Below are 22298 nucleotides of genomic sequence, written 5' to 3'. Positions count from 1 at the left end.
AGTAGTGAGGCAGTGAGATGAATCTGTGCTGCACTTCATGTACATGCTCAGTAGTGAGGCAGTGAGATGAATCTGTGCTGCACTTTATGTACATGCTCAGTAGTGAGGCAGTGAGATGAATCTGTGCTGCACTTTATGTACATGCTCAGTAGTGAGATGAATCTGTGCTGCACTTTATGTACATGCTCAGTAGTGAGGCAGTGAGATGATCTGTGCTGCACTTTATGTACATGCTCAGTAGTGAGATGAATCTGTGCTGCACTTTATGTACATGCTCAGTAGTGAGATGAATCTGTGCTGCACTTTATGTACATGCTCAGTAGTGAGGCAGTGAGATGAATCTGTGCTGCACTTTATGTACATGCTCAGTAGTGAGGCAGTGAGGTTTATCTATGCTGCGCTTTATGTACACGCTCAGTAGTGAGATGAATCTATGCTGCGCTTTATGTACACGCTCAGTAGCGAGATGAATTTGTGCTGCACTTTATGTACACGCTCAGTAGTGAGATGAATCTGTGCTGCACTTTATGTACACGCTCAGTAGTGAGGCAGTGAGATGATCTGTGCTGCACTTTATGTACACGCTCAGTAGTGAGATGAATCTGTACTGCACTTTATGTACATGCTCAGTAGTGAGGCAGTGAGATGAATCTGTGCAGAGCTTTATGTACATGCTCAGTAGTGAGGCAGTGCTGTGGAGTCAGGGAAATTGAGGAGTCGGTTTGGCTTACCAACTCCATAGCCCTGATAAAATCCCAAACGAGCGATAGATTTTTCGCCCTGAGAATTTTAGCCAATTTTGCTAACAAGCTTCACATATTGCCACGTTTAGACATGGTAGAAAAGTGTAAGGGGCCCACGATGAGCTTCTGGACTCTGCTTAAAGCCACGCCGACCTGCGGAGGTAATCAAGCACAGTCAGCAGTGACCCGAGGCTTTACTATGAAAACGCTTGCATTTTTCCGTTATCGCAGGTAGGATGGCTCGCTCATAATGCAGCATTGTGAGACCGTAAACTAAGGCAATTCCGTATTCTGGTATAAAACACTCACATTTCCATTAATTCTTTCTTCTGGCATAATTTCAGTTTTGATCTTTAGCAATTTAACCGCAATAGGTTTACCGGTCCGCCTGTCTGAGGACACTTCAAACTCCACATCATCTGCAGAAACATAGCATTTTATCAAGGTCGTGAAAACAATAGATTGAAAGTCCTCCAATTTTAGAAATACAGGTAAAATGTAAGTAATAATATTACACCAATACAAAAATAAGCTGCTGATCACTGCAAACAGCTGAAAGCCCAGGTGGTCATTGATGTAAGGAGCGGGTAAGGAGGGGGCAACATGGAGCTACCTTACTAATATAGAGCAAAGGGGTTTCGGATTCATAAGAGGGGTGGGAATGGGACGTAGACAAAGCTCAGTAGTTACCTCCCACTTTAAGCTCTTGCAGGTTTCCGTTGTATTGTGAGCAGTGGAAGAATAGTCTAGCTTGACGTTCAGAACACTGTATGAATCCATAAGATGTTAGCAGTTTCTCAATCATGCCCGTTTCACGCAGTACGGAAGTACCGTTGGGGTACCCATTGTGTCCATTGTTGTGGAGAAGGTTGGGGTCAAAGCTCATCTAATATAAAACAGACATTATTAGCTTAAATGACACTGAAAAATTAAATATTTGATTTAAGGCAACATGTTAGATAATAAATTAAAACAAAAAAAGACAATCACTTTGACAAAATAAAATGCGGAAATTAAGAAGCGACATTAAAAACAGAAACATGAAAAAACATGATGTGAATGAAGGACTGCAGTTAAAGAACAAAAAAAAGTTAACATAGTTCTCCCTGTTGGGTCAAAATTAAAATAGCCTTTATAGTATAGATTAAGCTGGTCAGACAAAAATGGAGAACACTTGCCAAAGTAGATCTGGTATAGGCACATCAAAGCCACACATGCAACAAGGTCAAGTGTCTAAACCGCCAAGACATCGCCAGAACTGGTCAAACCTTAGTCTCACAGAAGCCAGAATATTGTATTTAGTGGGTTAATGACGACCGTGTGCTGGAAAATGCTCATGCGGCGGGCCCCGACTTACAGATCTCTGATACAGTGGGGTCCTCTTCTGCTTTCTAGGCCCACTTGAGGTGGAAGTAGGACTTATGGGGAGTGTGGCAGATGGTGCAAGAGACTCTGATACAGTATAGAGCTTCTCCATCACATACAGCTAAGATAAACAATTACACGGAAAAATCAGAAGACGTACTAACTTGAGATGTTATAGGGGTTGTCCACATCTGTGAACTTTTTTTTAAATTTTTTTTAATCTAAATGCATATATTTTGGACTAAAAATCATTTTTACAATTCAGTTTTGTAAAAAAAATATAATGATAGACACACTGAATTTTTCGGCCTATAAGACGCACTTTTTTCCTTCATGGGAGTGGGTTGTAGTGAATATTCACTCTCCCTAATAGCGGGCACACAGACCGCAGAGCGGCAGCAGGAGCTGCGCTGTGGGTACAGTGTGCGTGCTATTAAGGAGAGTGAATAGTCACTGCTCCCCACGCACACAGTCCCGGCGTGGGGAGCAGTGACTATTCCCACACAGCATATCACAGTGTGAGGGCACATGGCAGTGACGTCATGCACGGCTCACACAGCGAGATCCCCGTCGGCAGCAGAGCATGACACAGGGCTGGATCAGAGAGGAGGGGAGTATAATGGTTCATTTTTTTTGTGTGCAGCGTCATGGTGATCAGGGGGTGCCACGCATACCAGGAAAAGGGATGAGGGGGCCATATATACCAGGATGGGGGATATTAACAGAATTGGGGGACATTACCCCTATACCAGTCAGCAGCAGACTCCCTCACCATTAACAGGGCATCATGACCACATTTTTTGCTTTTTTCTATTTTCCTCCTCTTAAACCTAGGTGTGTGTTATAGTCCAAAAAGCATGGTGTATGGAGAGATCTATCTATCTATCTATCTATCTATATAGCACAATTTGGCTTTTTACGGGCTTTATGTGCCGCGGCATTCAACTTTGATTTGTTCATAAGTGAATTGGGTTGTCAGAATGCATTCACTGATGGATTCTCATTTAACCCATTCTGCAGCCCACAATAGGCAGGACAACACAAAAGGCTATAGAACGCAAACACCGCAAAGTTTTTAATGAAGCCCAATAACAAAAGTGATTTTTTTTTTTTTAGCCAGAAATACATGCATTTAAAATAGTAACTATCGTTTTAATGCAACTTTGCAATAGATCTCATTAGAGAAAATCGGCTTCCTTTTCAATTCACGGGTAAAACGTGCCTACATCTACTACAGATTTTACCATTACAGAGATAGGAGATGACAGCAGGTGCTCATAAAGAATGTCCATCTGCTTCTAGCTTCTCCTTCCTAGAATTTTACAAGCACCAACTGTCAGGTCCAATCTCAATGGGAAAATCTGTATTCACTAGAGAAAGATTTTACCGATGAAATCAAGGGAAGATCAATCTAGGAGGAGAAAGAAGCAGATTTCTCTGATAAGATATTACAAAAGTTGCTTCTTTTGTGTATTATTGATTGATGAAATAATAATTAAAACAATAGTTTCAAAAAAAGAGAAAGATGTGGATAATCACTTTAAAACTTTGGGGCCAAAAACAATTTAAAGGAAAAACACCAAGATAAAGTTCTGGAGAGACTATCCTTACACTAGAGCAGTAATGGTGCCAGGCAAAAGGCACCATATCCATAACTACAAATGTGGGGGCAGCACAACCCTGTTTCTTGGCAATGTTCTAACACTTATTCAGTGGCAGCAAGCAAATTCAGAAAATAGTAAAGAAGTGTACTCAATGAAGTATACTCAAATGAAAGCAAACAAGTAGTGTATACACTGATGAAGCAATATTTACAGTAAATTATACAGTGACGGCCGTCACCCGACCTCACCGCAGAGCAACAGAAGACCCGAGTGGTCAAAGCTCACTCTAGAGCTGGTGATTCAGACCTCTATCACTAGCAAACTGCTTCCTAATATATTAATAGGATTGGAATGAAGAAAAAAAAAAAAAGTCATGTGTGACCCATAATAGAAGAACGCTGGATCATTTCAGAGATCAGCATTGTGCCATTACTAGGTTATTTCCCAGGGAAATGTAGAAATAAAATTGACAAAAAAAGGGGGGTTTGAGGTGGTGGGTGTCCCTACACAGTCCGAAATTGTCCAAATTTGAAGGAGAAACAACATGAACAGTAAACTTTAACCCCTTCCCGACAGCCAGTTCGTATTTGCATTTTCATTTTTTCCTCCCCTTCCTCTAAAGAGCCATACATTTTTCCTGTATGAGGGCTTGCTTTCTTACGGGACAAGTTATCCTTTTGAATAACACTGGAAAACAGGAGGCAAAAAAAAAAAAATCTAAATCCGGTGAAATTGGTAAAAAAAAACGAACACCAATCTTGATTTTTAGTGCCTTCATTGTATGATAAAAATGAACACGTTTTTCATGGGCCCTTTCCACCCATATGGCCGGGGGAAGGTACAGCACGTATGTGGCCCAAAACAACATTTCTAAGAACTGGCTTGTAAAAGTGAAGCATCTTATAAGGCATGACTTCAATCCACATCTGCTTATTATTCTGGGATGCAGATGCTATGGCGTGCACATTTGTAATGCCCACATTATGACCATCTGAATGAGGCCTCTGCTATAGGGTATGCCACAGGAAAAGGGCAAGGACAAAGAGCAAAAACCACAGTAACCAACCCCTTTTTAAATAAAAGTGTCTCACTTGTAAAATAAGAAATAACAGATCTTCTGCATTAGCGCTGTCACGTGAGTCATCACCAGAACTGTGCAGGAGGAGAGCGTCTTACTGCTAGATTTCACAAGGACTAGTTCATTTAAGAAGTGGCTGTAGTGGACAATCCCTTTAAGGCTATGTTCACACTAGGCGGTTTTTGATTTATTTTTTTTAAATGCAAATTTTCAGCTGCGTTTTACAGTACTAAAGTCTGAGATTTCAGAAATCTCACGCACACAGCTTGGTTTTAGTATCCTCAGTATTTTGTGCTTTGCATGTTCTTTTTGCACAATAAAGAATGAATGTCGCTTCAGCATTTTTCACCCATTCAACACAATGGGTGGTGCAAAAAATGCTGAAAAATAGCCTAGTATGAACATTTTGCTGCAATTTTAGTGCAAAAAAGCAAGTACAGAAGTACGTGAAACCCATTTATTCTTGTGATTTCCCCAAGTTTACCATCTTATCTGGGTCACTGGAGATGGCAGTTTGGATTAGTGCAGTTTAATTAAATTAGTGATGCGTGCACAATAAACATTGGCTAGGTGTCAGATTGAACAATACTCCTGGCCCACAGAGGTGTGAAATTGCACAACTCAATGGCTGACCAAAGTGTGAAAGTATATAGTGCCATACAAACTCAATGCACTGCCAATGTCATAGGTAAACTATTCCTGAACAATTCAGCTATCCCACTGTTACCATATTAACCAGAATTACAATTGTATCACATATGTCTCACATTGGTGACCAGTGTTCATGCTTTTGTGCTGAAAGCAAAGCTGAACTTTGGGATCGTGAAAAATGCACCAAAACCACCGCAAAAATACACAAAAACCTGCGTATTTGACACCGCTTCTTTCCCGCCAAGAGAGCAGGTTTTGCTGCAGAAAAAAAAAAGCTGAAAAAACGTCTAGTGTGAACATAGCCTAAGAAATTCTGTGATTGGTTTTCAGATTATTAGCTACTGGCCACTTCAAGCCTGCTCTGTTTGGTCATATCCTAGAAGCCTCGACTGCTAAGTCCACCACTAATTTGTTACAATCTAAAGGCAAGATCAACAGTGTACATCGTTCAAAGTATATGCCCTCTGAGGCGGCTACATGAGCAAATATTCTACACAATATATGCAGTCACAAGCTACATTTTGAAGGAAAAAAATAAAATAAAATTAACATACGCATGTGACAGGATTTGAAGGAGTAATGATTGGAAATTAAAATTAGTAAAAAAGGTTTTTCACTAAAAATACTACGTGGGGGGATTATCAAATTAACTAAAAACACAAGCAGAATACAGAACGGAAAAAGAAAAAAATGAATACGATGGGAAACAAATGAAGAGATGGGCAGGGGATTAAAAAGCCACTGTGAAAGGCATGTGCCCCAAATCTATATGGGCTACAGCGAGTGGTTAATCATTAGAACTGGTGAAAAAAAAAAAAAAAAAAAAACTTACTGATCGGCCATAAGGTGATAAAGTCAGTCCGACTGGAGATGCATTGCCCAGGTTGGCACTAACGTATGCAGTGGGGGGAGAAGACGGCATGGAAAATTCAACAAATTCTTTCCAGGTGCTTGCCATATTCCTACTCCTGTTTCAACTTAATTTTACAATGCTGCATATAACAAAATCAAACAAGACAACCTTATCAATTCCAGTGAGGCTGTAAATGGGAAACAGCTCATTGCAAGATGCCAGCCCTAGGAGGTGAAAACAGGTTAGGTCTAGACTACGATGGACAGCAATTCATGGAAAATCATTGATTTAGGTTATGGAAGGATGCAGGTTGACTGACAGCAAAAACACAAGACAGAAAAGGATAAAACATTTACAAAGTTCTCTTAAGAAGAATTCTCCAGTGACAGCACATGCCTTACATGGCGTGGAGTGAACACACTGAAGGGAGCCAGGCGAGCAGCCCTCATCTAGGCCATCTTGGAAAATTACTTTAAATTCACTCTCAAATGGAAAGAATCAAACACTGGGAAACTTTCCACATAACTTGTCATTACATGCACCTGGAAGGAGTGGCACAATACTAGAACACGTCAATCATTTCTCCTCTGACAAATATCAGACACGTATGTTAAATAGGAAGCAGAAAGTCAAGTTACACCGAATACATTATGTGATGCCTTCACGGGTTGTCCAGGCTCGGGACAAATGTCTGCAGAATCGCAACAGCATGTGATATACATACTGTCACGATTCCCATTGCAAGCGGGTGGTCAGCTTTTCTGAATCTGGAGGGGGTTTCTTTGCTCCTGCGCCTCTGCAGTCTTGACCCATGCATCCTCTTCAGTGTATGCAAATATAGTCGCTAGCCAAATGGGATTGATCCTCGGCTCTTCTCTATTGGAGTCTCCTTTGAGACTACGCCCAGTCGGCCAACAAGACTACATTTATAAACAGGGAAGGGGTTGGGTGGGGTGCGAATCTCTCAGGAATGGAGAGGTGAACAAACCCCTGGCAAAAAAATTATGGAATCACCGGGCTCGGAGGATGTTCATTCAGTTGTTTAATATTGTTGAAAAAAAGCAGATCACAGACATGGCACAAAACTAAAGTCATTTCAAATGGCAACTTTAGGGCTTTAAGAAACACTAAAAGAAATCAAGATTAAAAATGTGGTACTCAGTAAGAGTAGTTTTTTTCAGACCAAGCAGAGGGGAAAAAAAATTATGGAATCACCCTGTAAATTTTCATTTCCAAAACTAACACCTGCATCAAATTAGATCTGCTCGTTAGTCTGCATCTAAAAAGGAGTGATTACACCTTGGAGAGCTGTTGCACCAAGTGGACTGACATGAATCATGGCTCCAACAGGAGAGGATTATCAAACTCTTAAAAGAAGGTAAATCATCACGCAATGTTGCAAAAGATGTTGGTTGTTTACAGTCAGCTGTCTAAACTCTGGACCAAATACAAACAACATGGGAAGGTTGTTAAAGGCAAACATACTGGTAGACCAAGGAAGACGTCAAAGCGTTAAGACCGGAAACTTAAAGCAATATGTCTCCAAAACAGGAAATGCACAACAAAAATGAGGAACGAATGGGAGGAAACTGGAGTCAATATCTGTGACCGAACTGTAAGAAACCGCTTAAAGGAAATGGGATTTACATACAGAAAAGCTAAACAAAAGCCATCATTAACACCTGAACAGAAAAAAAAACAAGGTTACAATGGACTAAGGAAAAGCAATCGTGGACTGTGGATGACTGGATGAAAGTCATATTCATTGATGAATCGCGAATCTGCATTGGGCAAGGTGATGATGCTGGAACTTTTGTTTAGTGCCGTTCCAATGAGATTTATAAAGATGACTGCATGAAGAGAACATGCAAATTTCCACAGTCATTGATGATATGGGGCTGAATGTCCGGTAAAGGCACTGGGGAGATGGCTGTCATTACATCTTCAATAAATGCCCAAGTTTACATTGATATTTTGGACAGTTTTCTTATCCCATCAATTGAAAGGATGTTTGGGGATGATGACATCATTTTTCAAGATGATAATGCATCCTGCCAAAGAGCAAAAACTGAAAACATTCCTTGAAAGAAGACACATAAGGTCAATGTCATGGCCTGCAAATAGTCCAGATCTCAATCCAATTGAAAATCTTTGGTGGAAGTTGAAGAAAATGATCCATGACAAGTCTCCAACCTGCAAAGCTGATCTGGCAACAGCAATCAGAGAAAGTTGGAGCCAGTTTGATGAAGAGTACTGTTTGTCACTCATTAAGTTCATGCTTCAGAGACTGCAAGCTGTTATTAAAGCCAGAGGTGGTGCAACAAAATACTAGTGATGTATTGGGGTTTTCTTTTATGTGTTTGTTTTTCATGATTCCATAATTTTTTCCTCAGAATTGAGTGATTCCATAATTTTTTCCCTCTGCTTGGTCTGAAAAAAATTACCCTTACTGAGTACCACATTTTTAATATTGATTTCTTACCCTAAAGTTGCCATTTGAAATAACTTTAGTTTTGTGCCATGTCTGTCTGTGATCTGCTTTTTTTCAACAATAAACAACTGAATGAACATCCTCCGAGCCCGGTGATTCCATTGCTTCTACAACCCCTGGCAAAAATTAAATTTTTAAATTGATCAGTAAAAGGTGTCATGCACAGTGGGTACTTTAAGGGACACTGTCCATGTAAGAATTACACCACAATCAAATAGTGAGGGGCCAAAGACCAGCACAAAAGTGGAGGGGAATTATGTAAAGCAGACCTTGGCAAAGTGTGGCTCATATCTGGCAATTTGGCTCTCAGTTCAGCCTGCGGATCGAAAAGCAGTGGCCCATGGGTCGCACAATGCCCTCCTCCTCCCACCGTCACCACTAACCGCATCCTATGGATGCAGACAGCAGTGAATACACTGGCAAAGGAGGAGGCCGCCAGCCCCTTTTTCCACCAATCAGCGTGAGACAGCTGACGCAATGACGTCATTTTGTCGTGTCAGCTGTGCACTGCACAGAGCCAGGGGAACGGGGACAAGGAGAGTATGTGGTGGATTTTTTTTTCATGTGTATGGGATATTTGTATATAGGGTTGTATACTACAATTAGAAGTTAGTATAATTCTTCGGATTCGCTATGTCACTTACCTCATGTTCAGGCATTGAAGGATCTTCAGTATCCACGGTTACGACCACTAGCAGCTAACTAACTGACTATCAGTGGACGTAACCATGGATACCTAAGGTCCTGCAATGCCTGCACATGAGGAAAGACATAGCGAATCAGAAAGACTATACTACATTTCTAATTAGAGGTATTTGCTAATAGTATTATACCTACTACATATTGGGATAGGATCTTGGCGATGGGAATACCCCTTTAACTCCCTCTATAGCATAAATTAAGAAAACAAGATAATAAAGTAGAGCACACTGCTTGGAAAGAGTAAATCCAAAAACCTCACTGAAAAAACCTTATTGTCCACACAAAGGAATGCGTGTATGTACGGTCATGTGACTAGTACGAAGGGCATATATTTTAAGAGGTTGTCCACTACTTTTACACTGATGGCCTATCCTTAAGATAGGTCATCAATGTCTCATCAGCTGGAGTCCGACACCTGGCACCCCCACTTATCAGCTGTTGTTGGCGGCCGTTGGCTGTATGTACTCACTTCCCGGGCTACTCAGTCTACTTGTAGTGGCCACCGCAGGGTACTGCATATCCGCCTCCTATGGATTTGAATAGGAGGTGGATGTGCAGTACCAAGCCCTGGCCGCTAAAAGTGAACGGAGCAGCTCCACATGAGTACTTTCAGCCGGCAGCCGCCGATATAACAGCTGATCGGTGGGGGTGCTGGGTGATCAGACTTTAATGGCCTATCCTTAGAAGGATAGGACAAAGTGAAAGTAGCGGACAGCCTCTTTAAGGACTAGATGTGAGGCAAATAAAAAGACAAAAGGGCACATCAGACACAAAGAAATGCTATAAGCCTCAAAGTAGAGAAATTTAAATTGGTATTGTTAAAAAATGTACAGGTCCAGGAGGTGGACATAGCAGGTTAAAAGGCAACATGCACAGCAGGAGAGAGCATCACAAATGTGCATCACATGACTGCATGTAATACCACATAGGACAGTATGGGGCAGTGTAAAGAAAACCCAACAGAGATATACGTATTGCACATGCCCATAGATGACCTCTCCTGCTGCAATGGCAAGAGCACAGGCTCGCGTTCCTGCACAATGCCTTCATCTAGAAAGAGTGAAGGGGGTGTTCTTGGTCTGTTCTGCAGTCTTTCAGGCCTGGAATTGTAATAGCGTTCAGCACATGCAAGGACTGTGGCCAACGCACCTGGAGTCACTGCGTATACACTGGATGCCACTGGAGCTGGACTGTAGTGCCAGGACTACAATGCCTCAGATATCAGCACCAGCCCTGAAAGGGAATCTGTCACCTCACCTAGCTAAACTATTAATAGCCTGGTGAAAAAAGTCCTACCTGTATGCCTCCTCCAGGCTCTGGGGAGGACGCTGCCTGGAAGATAACTGCCTAGAGCTTGTTTTACATGAAGAGGAGTTACCAGTGTGATGTGTAATGGCCGCTCTCCTGATCTCACGGCAGAGCTGTGTGATAATACCGGACACATCTGCAGGTTCCGCTCAGCTTCAGCTTCCATCTCACAGGCAGACAGGGCTGTAATATAGCAGTGCTCAGACAGCCGCAAAAAAAAAAAATGTGTTTGCAAGAAGATAATTTCTCCTGTTGTGTGTTAGTTACTTGTCTCACACTGGTAACTTCCCCTTCATGTATAAGCAACTCTGGAGACATTATCTTCAAGGCAGCAATCTCCCTAAAGCCTGGAAGAGATCATTTATATATATAAGAAAACGTGGATTTCTCTGGAATAAGACATCGGATCGCAGATATCAAGGTATCATTTTATTCAGCTTCCTATGACCTGCGGCTTAGGAGGGTTGATTCTATTGATAGATGTTCTTTAACGCTTTCTAAGTATCTTTCTTATTATTTAAAGAAGCACTTATCAAAAGGTTTATCATCTTAATATATTGCAATCATATTATATAGCACTGTGTACTTACAATTGCTCATTTTGCCTTTCTAAACAGCAAGCTATCCCCCCCCATTAGGTGTATGACATCACACGATTAAAGACAGACTAGCTGAATCCTTCTAAGCTCTATGTAGAAACAGGAGGTCAATCTTCCCTGTATGAGTCACAAGTCATTACAAAAGCCCCTGGTGGGCGGGGGGCAGGTGCCGATAAATGCAGGGACAAGAGATTGCCTGTTTCTAGTAGAGCAGAGAAAAGAGAAGATATAGCTGGGTAGAAAGACAAAATAAGCAGTTGTAAGTACACAGTGCTATATAATATGATAATTGCAATATATTGAGAATAAAAAAAACTTTGATGGGAGGAGGAGTGCTTCTTTAATGTTCCAAAGCTACATCTTTACAGTCATCATCCAGTATAACTCTATAAAGGTGATTTATGGACAATATAGCTTATAAAAAAAGGTTCCCTATGAAGAGGTTAAGAAGTCTCACAAAGATAAGTGGATAACATGCTGTCATTTGTAGGAGATAATGATCGTGTTAATTACCTATACAGCACTACTAGAGGGTTCTGGTTCAAAGCAATAGTAGGTGTAGGTAATACACATTCTGGATGACCCAGCCTAAGACTTTCTTTAAGGCCATCTCCCCCAATGGGTTCTATAAACAAGGGAAGACCTATCTATTAACTCCTTAAGGGCGTTCTCAACCTTGCCAATTTTTTTTTGCTACATGGCCAATGATCGCTTAGGCAAAATTGGCTGATCTGGATATTAGCCACCCAGTTATAGCAACAACAAAAAATAATTTTCTAGTGTAAATTCATTGCATCCAAGCACAAATTGAGAGACAGCAAAACTCCAGCTCCTCTATAGCCATTTCTGTAGACTGTAAGCCCAGAGGGACAGGGCCCTCTCCTTTCTGTACCAGTCGGAGCAAATTTAGGAGCAAAGCGAGGCTGCGCTAAAATTTAGTGATGTGGCAACTACCCCGGCAACCCCCACTCGTCAAATTCATGACAAACGGAGGTGGCGTTCCTTGATGAGAGTAAGATTTCTGGAGAGGCGCAGAGTCGCACACAACTTTCATTCTTTTTGATGAGCTTTTGGAGTGGAAACTCCAAGGTTAGGAGGAATTGGAGAGTTTTTTCTCAGTTTCTGCTACAAAAACTCTGTAGATACGCTTCCGAGATTTCCTTTTTTTTTTTTTTGGAGTGCTGCTTTCATTTTTTGTGCCTCTCTTGGGTTAATGGCGTTAACCCTCCTGTGTCAGATTTACCTTACTGTGCCTTTTCCTCCCTTCAAAACATTCCTTTAGTATAACACCATGCTAAATTCTCAGCACCCATATAATAGATAGGTAGAGCCCACCCATGGTTTGGGGCTTTGTTTTTATGGTGAATTTTACACTGAAAGGAAAAACAATGTGTAGACCTCATCCCATGCATTGCAAAAGGTAAAAGTCAGCAGCTTCTTCAAAACACAGCGAGTGTGCTCATGTTTCAGCTACGTCTAGTTGAGAACCACATCTACACGTGTTGTACGGCAAGTTGCCATGAATTTGCTGTGCAGAAATCAGACCAATTCTGCACCATTTGTGGTCTGACATCTTTATCTCCATATGTGCATATGTATTTATGCACCAATCAGTACAGATATCGAGCTATAGTGAGCGCAAGAAATCTACAGTGGGGAAAATAAGTATTTGATACACTGCTGATTTTGCAAGTTTTCCCACCTGAATGTAGAGGTCTGTAATTTTTATCATAGGTACACTTCAACTGAGACACAGACTAACAAAAAATCCAGAAAAATCACATTGTATGATTTTTACATATTTCATGCAATAAAATGCAAATTAAGTATCTGATCACCTTCCAACCACCAAAGAAAACGGAAGACACACAAGATGACTGTCAATCTTCCTTGGTCTGGCTCTCCATGCAGGATCTAGCATCGTGGGGTAAGGATGATTCTGAGAGATATCAGGAATCAGCCCAGAACTACACAGGAGGACCTGGTCAATGAGCTGAAGAGAGCTGGGACCACAGTCTCAAACATTACCGTTAGTAACACACAACACAGTCATGGATTAAAATCCTGCAGGGCACACAAGGTCCCCCTGCTCACGCCAGCACAAGTCCAGGCCCATTTGAAGTTCGCCAATGACCATCTGGATGGATCCAGAGGAGGCATGGGAGAAGGTCATGTGGTCAAATGAGCCCAAAATAGAACTTTTTGACATAAATGCCACTCGCCGTGTTTGGAGGAAGAAGGATGAGTGCAACCCCAAGAACACCGTCCCAACCATGAGGCATGGTTGGGGAAATATCGTACTTTGGGGGTGTTTTTCTGCAAAAGGGACACGGCGACTGCACCATATTGAAGGGAGGATGGATGGGGTCATGTATCGTGAGATTTTGGCCAACAACCTCCTTCCCTCAGTAAGAGCATTGAAGATGGGTCGTGGATAAATCTACCAGCATGACAATGACCCGAAACACACAGCCAGGGCAACTAAGGAGTGGCTCCATAAGAAGCATTTCAAGATCCTGGAGTGGCCTAGCCAGTCTGCAGACCTGAGCCAAATAGAAAATCTTTGGAGGGAGCTGAAGATCAATGTTGCCCGGCAACAGCCCAAAACCTGAAAGATCTGGAGAAGATCTGTATGGTGGAGTGGGCCAAAATCCCTGCTGCAGTGTGTGCAAACTTGGTCAAGAACTACAGGAAACGTTTGACGTCTGTAATTGCAAACAAAGATTTCTGTACCAAACATTAAGTTCTGTTTTTCTATTGTATCAAATACTCATTTCATTAAATAAAATGCAAATTAATTATGTAAAAATCATACAATGTGATTTTCTGGTTTTTATTTTTAGATTCTGTCTCACAGGTGAAGTGTACCTATAATAAAAATTATAGACCTCTCCATTCTTTGTAGGTGGGAAAACTTGCAAAATCAGCAATGTATCAAATACATTCCCAACTGTACATAACCGAATGACTGTTAAGTAGTAAAGATAATGGCATCTAGACATTCAGCCACAACTTAAAAGCAGTATCGAAGTTAAGAAAACTCCTTTTTCAAAATGTAAGCAGACCTGCTGACTGCTATGGGTTTCTGACACCAGACAAGCTTTAATCACATTATTAGGGCAGACTGAGGCAAACCAAATCCCTGTCCAACCATGTGAAATGAGGGGTTAAAGTCCCCTATAGATGTTATTATTGAACTACTCTCCATTTCGACTAATGGATAAGAAGTTGATGGACTCCCATTATTATAGTCTACAGAGCATATGGACTAAATGACCCTTCATAATTTGGAGATTTTAGGAAAATCTTGCAAATATCCAAATTTTGTTACTGACCAGAATAAGTCTTCTAAGTTATTAAAATGTTATTAAAGAACTTGATTTACTTTTTTTTGGTTATGAAAATTTTTAATGTTCCATCTTTGTCTGTCAATCTTGAAACTTCTAAGCAGGAATAAAAGAAAAAAAAAAAAAAAAAAGTATAATCTGAAATTGGGGTTCAGGAATCCCAAGTAAATTTTTGGGTTACCAAGAGAGAAACCAGCAATGTAGTCTTTGAGGATAGCACACAGAAAATTGAGGACAACTGCAAAGAGGAGCAACCCGAGCTTAAGCCTCATTCAGACATCTGTGTATGGACAATGATGCATGGCCTGGTCACGGGAATATAGGAGGCGGTCGGGTTTGGGTCAGTAGATCCACAGCCAGTCCCATCCATGCACCACCGTAAGTACACGAGCAGTGTTACATGGATATCTGAATGAGGATTGAAGGCAGTTACTGAAGTTATCACAAAAAAAAAAAAAAAAAAAAAAATTGAAGTTAACCACAAACTGCAAGTAAAGGGACATTTTTAATGCAAATAGCAATAACAAAGTACCCACCTTGCTAAGATATTCGGGTATTGCACTCAGTAGTATTACCGGTTTGTGTAGACAGCAGATGGTACAGAAGGTTGTCGGTTACTAGTTTAAAAAGAGATAGTGAGAAAATGATCTACTGAGCTAAGAAAGACGACTCCCGCCACACAATGCGAGTGCAGAGTGCGGCGCTGAGAATAAAACAAAGACTAATAGCAGCGTTGGGAAGTGCTCTTGTGTAGCTGTTGAGTAGGCACAAACTTCTTGTTTCAGATCAAGTGTTGTGTCTTCAGCGCAAGTTCTCTTCTTTGGTCTTGTAGGTTACTATTGTGGCGGATGTTCCTTGACTGATCTGAACTTGAAGCAGCAGTTTCAGGTGGTAGTTTCTGTTCTGTTACACTTCATACTGAAAAACAAGACGGCACTATAAATGAATTACAGGGCAAAAAACTGATCACAGCAGCACGGACATGAAATTTCTGGTAATAAAGGTAATTTCAAATCTCAGAGAGACAGAGAAGTTTGGGAATATAAACTCATAGTGACCTTTGACACCTTCAGAGCAGGAATGAATGTGTCGCATGGATTTATGTCATTCGACATCAACTAAGGTATGTGCCCCTGTGGGATCATCACAACCCTGGACCAGACCTCAATCACCGGATAATGAAACTTTCACACTCCTTATCTATGAACTATTCAAATATTTACGGCCACAACTGTCTCTCTCATAGTAATACTTCTGCTTTACATCACTTGTCTCATCTATTGCATGATTTCTGTGTCTTGCAGTGTATAAATATGTGACTCTTCAGATTTTGTTATACTATGCCTGATGAAGAGACTTGAGTAGTCTCGAAAGCTTGCAATTTGGTACCTTTTAATGGCTAACTGAAAAGATGGTATCAACCACTGAGGATACTCAAATCTAAATATTTTTCTAGGGAAAAAAAGCTCAGTCACTGGCAAACAGAATATGGTGCTTGCTCATGGCTTCACATTTCAAGGCTATGTTCACACATTGTTTTTTTTTCTGAAGCAAAACCTGATCTCTTGGCAGGAGGTCTGTTCAGGATTTTTCTTGCTTTTTTGCACTGTCCTTTTGTCTCTTTTATGCATGTACATAAAGTTGAGTGAAAAAAAAAAAAATCTCATTCTGGTTTGGGCACAAAAAACTCTGAAAGTCCTGACACCTGCGTTTTTTCACAACCCATTACTTCCAATGGGTGAAAAAAAGAAGTGACATGCTCTATTCTGCAAGAAAACATGCAAAGCACAAAATACTGATCAAATAAAACCATGATGTGTGCATGAGATTTCTGGAATCTCAGTTTGCTGGTCCTGTAAAACGCAGCTGAAAATTTGCATAAAACCACATCAAAGAAACACTGAAAAAATACAATGTGTGAACATAGCCACAATCAGGACGTGAGCAAATGCAGCACAGTGTTCAGTTGAATAACCACAAACCCTCCCACCGCCGATGTTAAATGCGACTATATACCTGTAATGCATATTCTCAACACCTAAAGGCTGCGGGTCCACCCCGCACCAGTGGGAGGCGGGGGACACGTGGTTCTCACTCCATAGTGCTCCTCATTCCTATGCATAGACCATTTTAGACACAGAACAGGACACCAATCCCGAAGGAGTAGCAGAGCACAGGCCATTAAGTACCGTGCCTATACATTAGTAATGAAGTCACATTTATTATGAGGGTAGATAAAATCTCTGGCCACCTTAAAGTGGTTGTCCACTACAAAAATCCTGCTTAAAAGGGTTGTCCAATACGTTTAAAAATATGCCAATGTGTTTTAATGATAAATAGAAGCTTCTTTCTAATTACCTCCGGATGCTGTTTCTGCCTGTGAGCGGCGCTATCGGTGGCAGCCACACAGGCAGCACGTGACCCCCGGCTACAGCCGGTGCTGAGGTCACGACAAGTCCTGGCTGCAGCCGAGGGTCCCTCTTCCAGAGTTCCACCGGTAGCTCCTGGGTTGTGGGCAGGGTTACCCCACGCGTCACACCCAGGATCCACCGTGCGCTCTACCTCTCCCGATTCATTGGGAAAGCACGCGGTGGATGCCGGGTGTGACGCAGGGGAATAACCCCACCCACAACCCAGCATCCACCGCTAGGACCCCAGCGCTGAGTCACGCCTCACTTGGCGTGACGTCAGCGGAGGGGCACGTGCTGCCTCTGAGCAGCCACCGATAGCGCCGCTCACAGGCAGAAACAGCAGCGGGAGGTAATATCATTAAAACACATTGGCATATTTTTAAAAGTACTGGACAACCCTTTTAATCATTTCAGAACCCAATAGATAAAAACAATGTATTGGCTGCAGCGGTCACATGACTCCATGTCTCACCACCCGCTGGCAACATCGGAACAGAGCATAGTTTTTTACATCTTCTGTGGACCCCTGAATTGATTAAGCAGGGGTTATGCTATGCAGAAGTGGACAAGTCCTTTAAATAAATCAACATCTGAATAGGCACCAGGTGAGGGACCATGATCCAAACACATCACAGACCGTAAACAACTGATTGTTCTTTTTTATTGACCCCATATAAAACGCTGTCTGGTTTTGGCTATTAAGTGCTCTGTATAGCTTGTAATTTAAGTAAAGTTACTATGTATTTAATTTTTACAATCCCTGTGATGTGAATATAAAGCCACACCTTCATTATTCCAAACGCTAGTCAAAAACCTAACGTGCTAGCTAGATCGCCGATGGAATGCTGTGACAGCCAATGGTCTGCAGAAGACCCTCATAACTATCACGATGAAAGTCAGCCTGTGGCTGGATTTCATAAGAGACCATGATTTCTGCTATAAACAGCCATACTGTACACTCCCTGACAGAAGTGATGTCGCTTATCCATGTTATGTAAATAAAAGCTTATAACCTGACGTTAAATTCATCCATTGGTTTTATAAATTACTCTTTTGAAAGCTGAAACCCTCCCAAATTTGGTTTAGGTTAAGAAAATAAATTGGCATCAATGCTGAAATATTGATTATTTAATGAACACAGAATGGTCAGATTTTGGCAAGACAAAAGTTTGTCGCCTGGTCATATAATGCACCCAATCCTAGTTTACATCCTCACCAGTGCTCAGTAAACGATCGATTAATTAGTGGGTGTGTATAAAAAAGAAACCCACCACCCCAGACCTTCACTTGAACAGCAACTTGAGCTCTGACAACATGCCAAAAATCCACCCTGCGACCAAAGCCTTGATTATCAAGAGGCTGAAGACCAGATCCACTGCAGAGGTGGCTGGCACCTTTAATGTGTCTCAACGACAAGTACAAAGAATTAAAAAAAGATTTGAAGAGACTGGAGATGTGTTTGACAAGCCCAGGTCCGGCAAACCCCGCAAGACAACTGCTCAGGAGGAACGTTTGTTGGTTAGAAAATCCAAAGCAAGCCCCTCTTCCACTGCAGCAGAGCTCCAACAGGCCTGGTCACCTCAAGTCCCTGTGTCAGCTAGAACAGTTTGCAGGATTCTGTCTCGAAATGGCCTCCATGGTCGAATCAGTGCCCAGAAGCCAGCACTAATCAAAAGGCAAATAAAAAACAGTGTGGCATTTGCAAAGTCCCACAGCCTGCTAAACAGATGGACGCTGGAAAAGTGGCAGAAGGTGGATTTCTCTGATGAATCTTCAGTAAAATTACAGCTCAGCTGCTGCAAATACTGCAGGAGACTTACTGAAGCCCATATGGATCCAAAATACACCCAGAAAACAGTTAAATTTGGTGGTGGAAAGATCATGGTCTGGGGTTACATTCAGTATGGGGGTGTGCAAAGCACTTGCAAGGTGGAAGGCAATATCAATAGACTAAAATATCAATAAGTATTAGCTACCTCTTACATTCCAAATCATAAAAGGGGTCAAATTCTGCAGCAGGATGGTGCTCCATCTCATACATCCATCTCTACAACAAAGTTCCTCCAGGCAAAAAAGATCAAGGTGCTGAAGGACTGGCCAGCCCAGTCACCAGACATGGACATCATTGAGCATGTTTGGGGTAGGATGAAAGAGGAAGCTTGGAAGACAAAACCAAAGAATCTAGATGAACTCTGGGAGGCATGTAAGACTGCATTCTTTGCTATTCCTGATGACTTCATTAATTGTATAAATCATTGTTGAACCGCATGGATGCAGTCCTTCAAGCTCATGGAAGTCACACAAAATATTAAATATGACTAATAGCACCACAACTTCATTCACCAATGTTATGCAACATATGATTGTATTTTAAGATAATTATTTGTTTGAATATCACATTACTTTCTGTGGGTGACAAAACTTTTGTCTTGCAAAAATCAGACCATTCTGTGTTCATTAAATGATCAATATTTCAGCATTGATGCTAATTTATTTTCTTCACCAAAACCAAATTTGGGAGGTTTTCAGCTTTCAAAAGAGTAATTTATAAAACCAATGGATGACTTTAACGTCAGGTTATAAGCTTTTATTTACATAACATGGATAAGCGACATCACTTCTGTCAGGGAGTGTATTAAACATACACTTAATACAGTATGGTTGTTTATAGCAGAAATCATGGTCTCATGAACTATGAAATATTAAAGTATAAAAGCTCAAAACAATTTACAGTATTTAGTCTCCTTCGGGGACCTGAACCTGCAATCGTGTGTAGGCGTGTGCATGCATATATGTGTGTGTGTATTAGGCTGTGTGCCCACGTAGCATTTTTCAAGCGTATATGTTGCGGAATTTCCGCAGCGTAAACGCTTGAAAAACGCATGTATATCCGCACCCCATGGTCCCCAATGGGATTCCACAAGTTCTATGCACATGCTGCGGATTTTTCCGCAGCGTTTATGCCGCGTTCAAAAATCCGCAGCATGTCATTTAATTTTGCGTTTCCGCAAGCGGAATTGCCTTTGTCCAATGCATAAAAAACGCAAGGCAATTCCGCATGTGGAAAACGCGTGATAAACGCGTGCGGAATTCCGCATGCGTTTTTCCGGGAGAGGACTTGCATTTATGCAGCAGAAATTTTCTGCTTCATAAATGCAACGTGGGCACATAGCCTTATATATACAAGAGTTCAGACAATTGCAGGTTCAGGTCCTCCAAGGAGACTAAACTACTGAACTTTTATACTTTAATTTTTTCAAGCTTTTAAATCCCCACTATATAAAAAACACCACAAACTTATAGATGCTCCGTATCGCCATAATCCTACTGACCTGGAGAATTGTATTTCTAGGTTATTTTTACCTGAAGGCCCATAAAAAATTGTGGAACAGCATTTTTTTTTCGCTATTCTGCCACACTTGGAATTTTTCCTACACTTTTCAGTACAATATGATACAATTTAATGACTTCATTCAAAAGTACACCATGTCTAGCAAAAAACAATCCCTCATATGGCTATGCTGGCAGAAAAAATAAAAAAGTTAGGGCTCTTGGAAAAAGGGGAAAAAAAGAAAGAAGAAGCAAAAATGTTGGGAAGGGGTCAAGCAGGCTAGACTGAACTAGAACAGATATGGGAAAATGACGCATTAGCCAACAATTGTATATAAAAAAAAGTGGGAAATTGCACAATTATTTCTGGCTAGTTTTCTCTTGGTGGAAAAGTAGAAAAATAAAATATCTGCAAAGACAATCTCACGTACCATTCACTAATGAAACTAGTACCATAAATATACATGTCTGTAGCACAATTACAATTTCTCTCATTTGGAAATATCTAGACTCAAGTGATTAACAATATTGGGACTGGCAATATTGATCCTTACAAGTTTAGAGAAGCCTCAAACTCCAGGCTTTCCTGCCACATATCTGGCTACAGCTGGCATATGCAAATTATAGACCGATTTCACATTACAATCTGTAAGACGCTCCCCTATAGTAATTATACAAAAGGAGGGCTTAGTATAAAGTAACATATCACTCATGATGTAAACTAGAGTTTATAAAAGGCATATATGCAGCCATACAATATGGAAATACAAGGCCGATCCTTTGGAGGTCACAGAGACCTTGTGTATCAGACAATGAGCACTCATGCTGCAGGGGAGAAAAGAAACCCGAGAAGTTGCTAAAAATGCACCGGATAAGTAGGAGCAGCTCCAAACGTCGTACGCCATCAACTTAGGGGTGGGGGGCCAGCAGGGCTGTGAAGTCGGGAGTCGGAGCCCATTTTGGTGGAGTCGGTATAAAATGGACCGACTCCAACTCCTAAAATATATAAATTGGGTACAGTAGTTCAATGCAGTTTGTGGGGAATATTTTTTCATAAGAATTTGGGAAAGTTATGAAATGTCCGTCCTATTCCTGATCTAAGATTCTAGACTTTTAGCTGAGATGAATCTGTGCTACAGTAAATTTATCACTTAAACATGAGCCATGTATGAGGGAGTCGGAGTCATGGAGATTTGGCTTACCGACTCCACAGCCATGGGGGCCAGAAAAGATTACCATTAGGATCCCTGTACCATCTTTAAACAGTAAGAGAAGAGGCTGTACGACTGGTCCATGGATGTATCAAGTACTATTCTAAGGCTATGTGCCCACGATGCGTTTTTCAAGCGTTTATGCTGCGGAACTTCCGCAGCGTAAACGCTTGGTAAACCTTCCCCCATGGTCTCCAATGCAATTCCGCACTTTCAATGCCCATGCTGCTGATTTTTCTGCAGCATTTATGCTGCGCTCAAAAATACGCAGCATGTCCATTAATTTTGCGGAAGCGCTCCGTTTTCGCCGCCATTGACTTGCATTAGAACGCGCCAATTCCGCAAGACTGCATCTGTACTTGCGTAATTGGCGCGTTCTAATGTGCGGATGGTACCCGGGTGTGGAGGACAGTAGACTCTCCTCCACACCAAGGTACCATAAAAAAAAGAAGAAAATAAAAAATAAAAGATTATATTCACCTTCCGACGGCCCCCGGACTCCTTCTCTTCGCTTGCCGACAGATCGCGCAGGACTGAAGGACCTGCGCTGACGTCACAGTCATGTGACGGCAGGTCTTTTCAGTACAGCGTAGCGCGATCTGCCG

General features: G+C 41.5%; 1 protein-coding gene across 4 annotated transcripts in view; it reads right to left on the bottom strand.

Moving 5' to 3' along the window:
• Positions 1–22298, bottom strand: part of CSDE1 (cold shock domain containing E1) — a 58269-nt gene that overhangs the window by 23172 nt on the left and 12799 nt on the right. For 2 of the 4 annotated variants that reach the window (XM_073667129.1, XM_073667132.1), the window contains exons 2-5: positions 15278–15659; positions 6274–6433; positions 1434–1629; positions 1053–1162 (exon numbers count right to left, since the gene is read on the bottom strand). In XM_073667129.1, the coding sequence (XP_073523230.1) occupies positions 1053–1162; positions 1434–1629; positions 6274–6399 (432 nt within the window). In that variant the 5' untranslated portion in view covers positions 6400–6433; positions 15278–15659. Of the gene's footprint in view, positions 1–1052; positions 1163–1433; positions 1630–2100; positions 2230–6273; positions 6434–15277; positions 15660–22298 lie in introns of all 4 variants that reach the window. The other 2 variants (XM_073667130.1, XM_073667131.1) reach the window with 2 other exon arrangements.

Source organism: Phyllobates terribilis, unplaced genomic scaffold (genome assembly GCF_046119375.1).
Source record: "Phyllobates terribilis strain yellow unplaced genomic scaffold, ASM4611937v1 Scaffold_2__4_contigs__length_985480577, whole genome shotgun sequence".
In the NCBI taxonomy this organism is placed as follows: domain Eukaryota; kingdom Metazoa; phylum Chordata; class Amphibia; order Anura; family Dendrobatidae; genus Phyllobates; species Phyllobates terribilis.
This window is presented reverse-complemented; position numbering and strand designations above follow the sequence as displayed.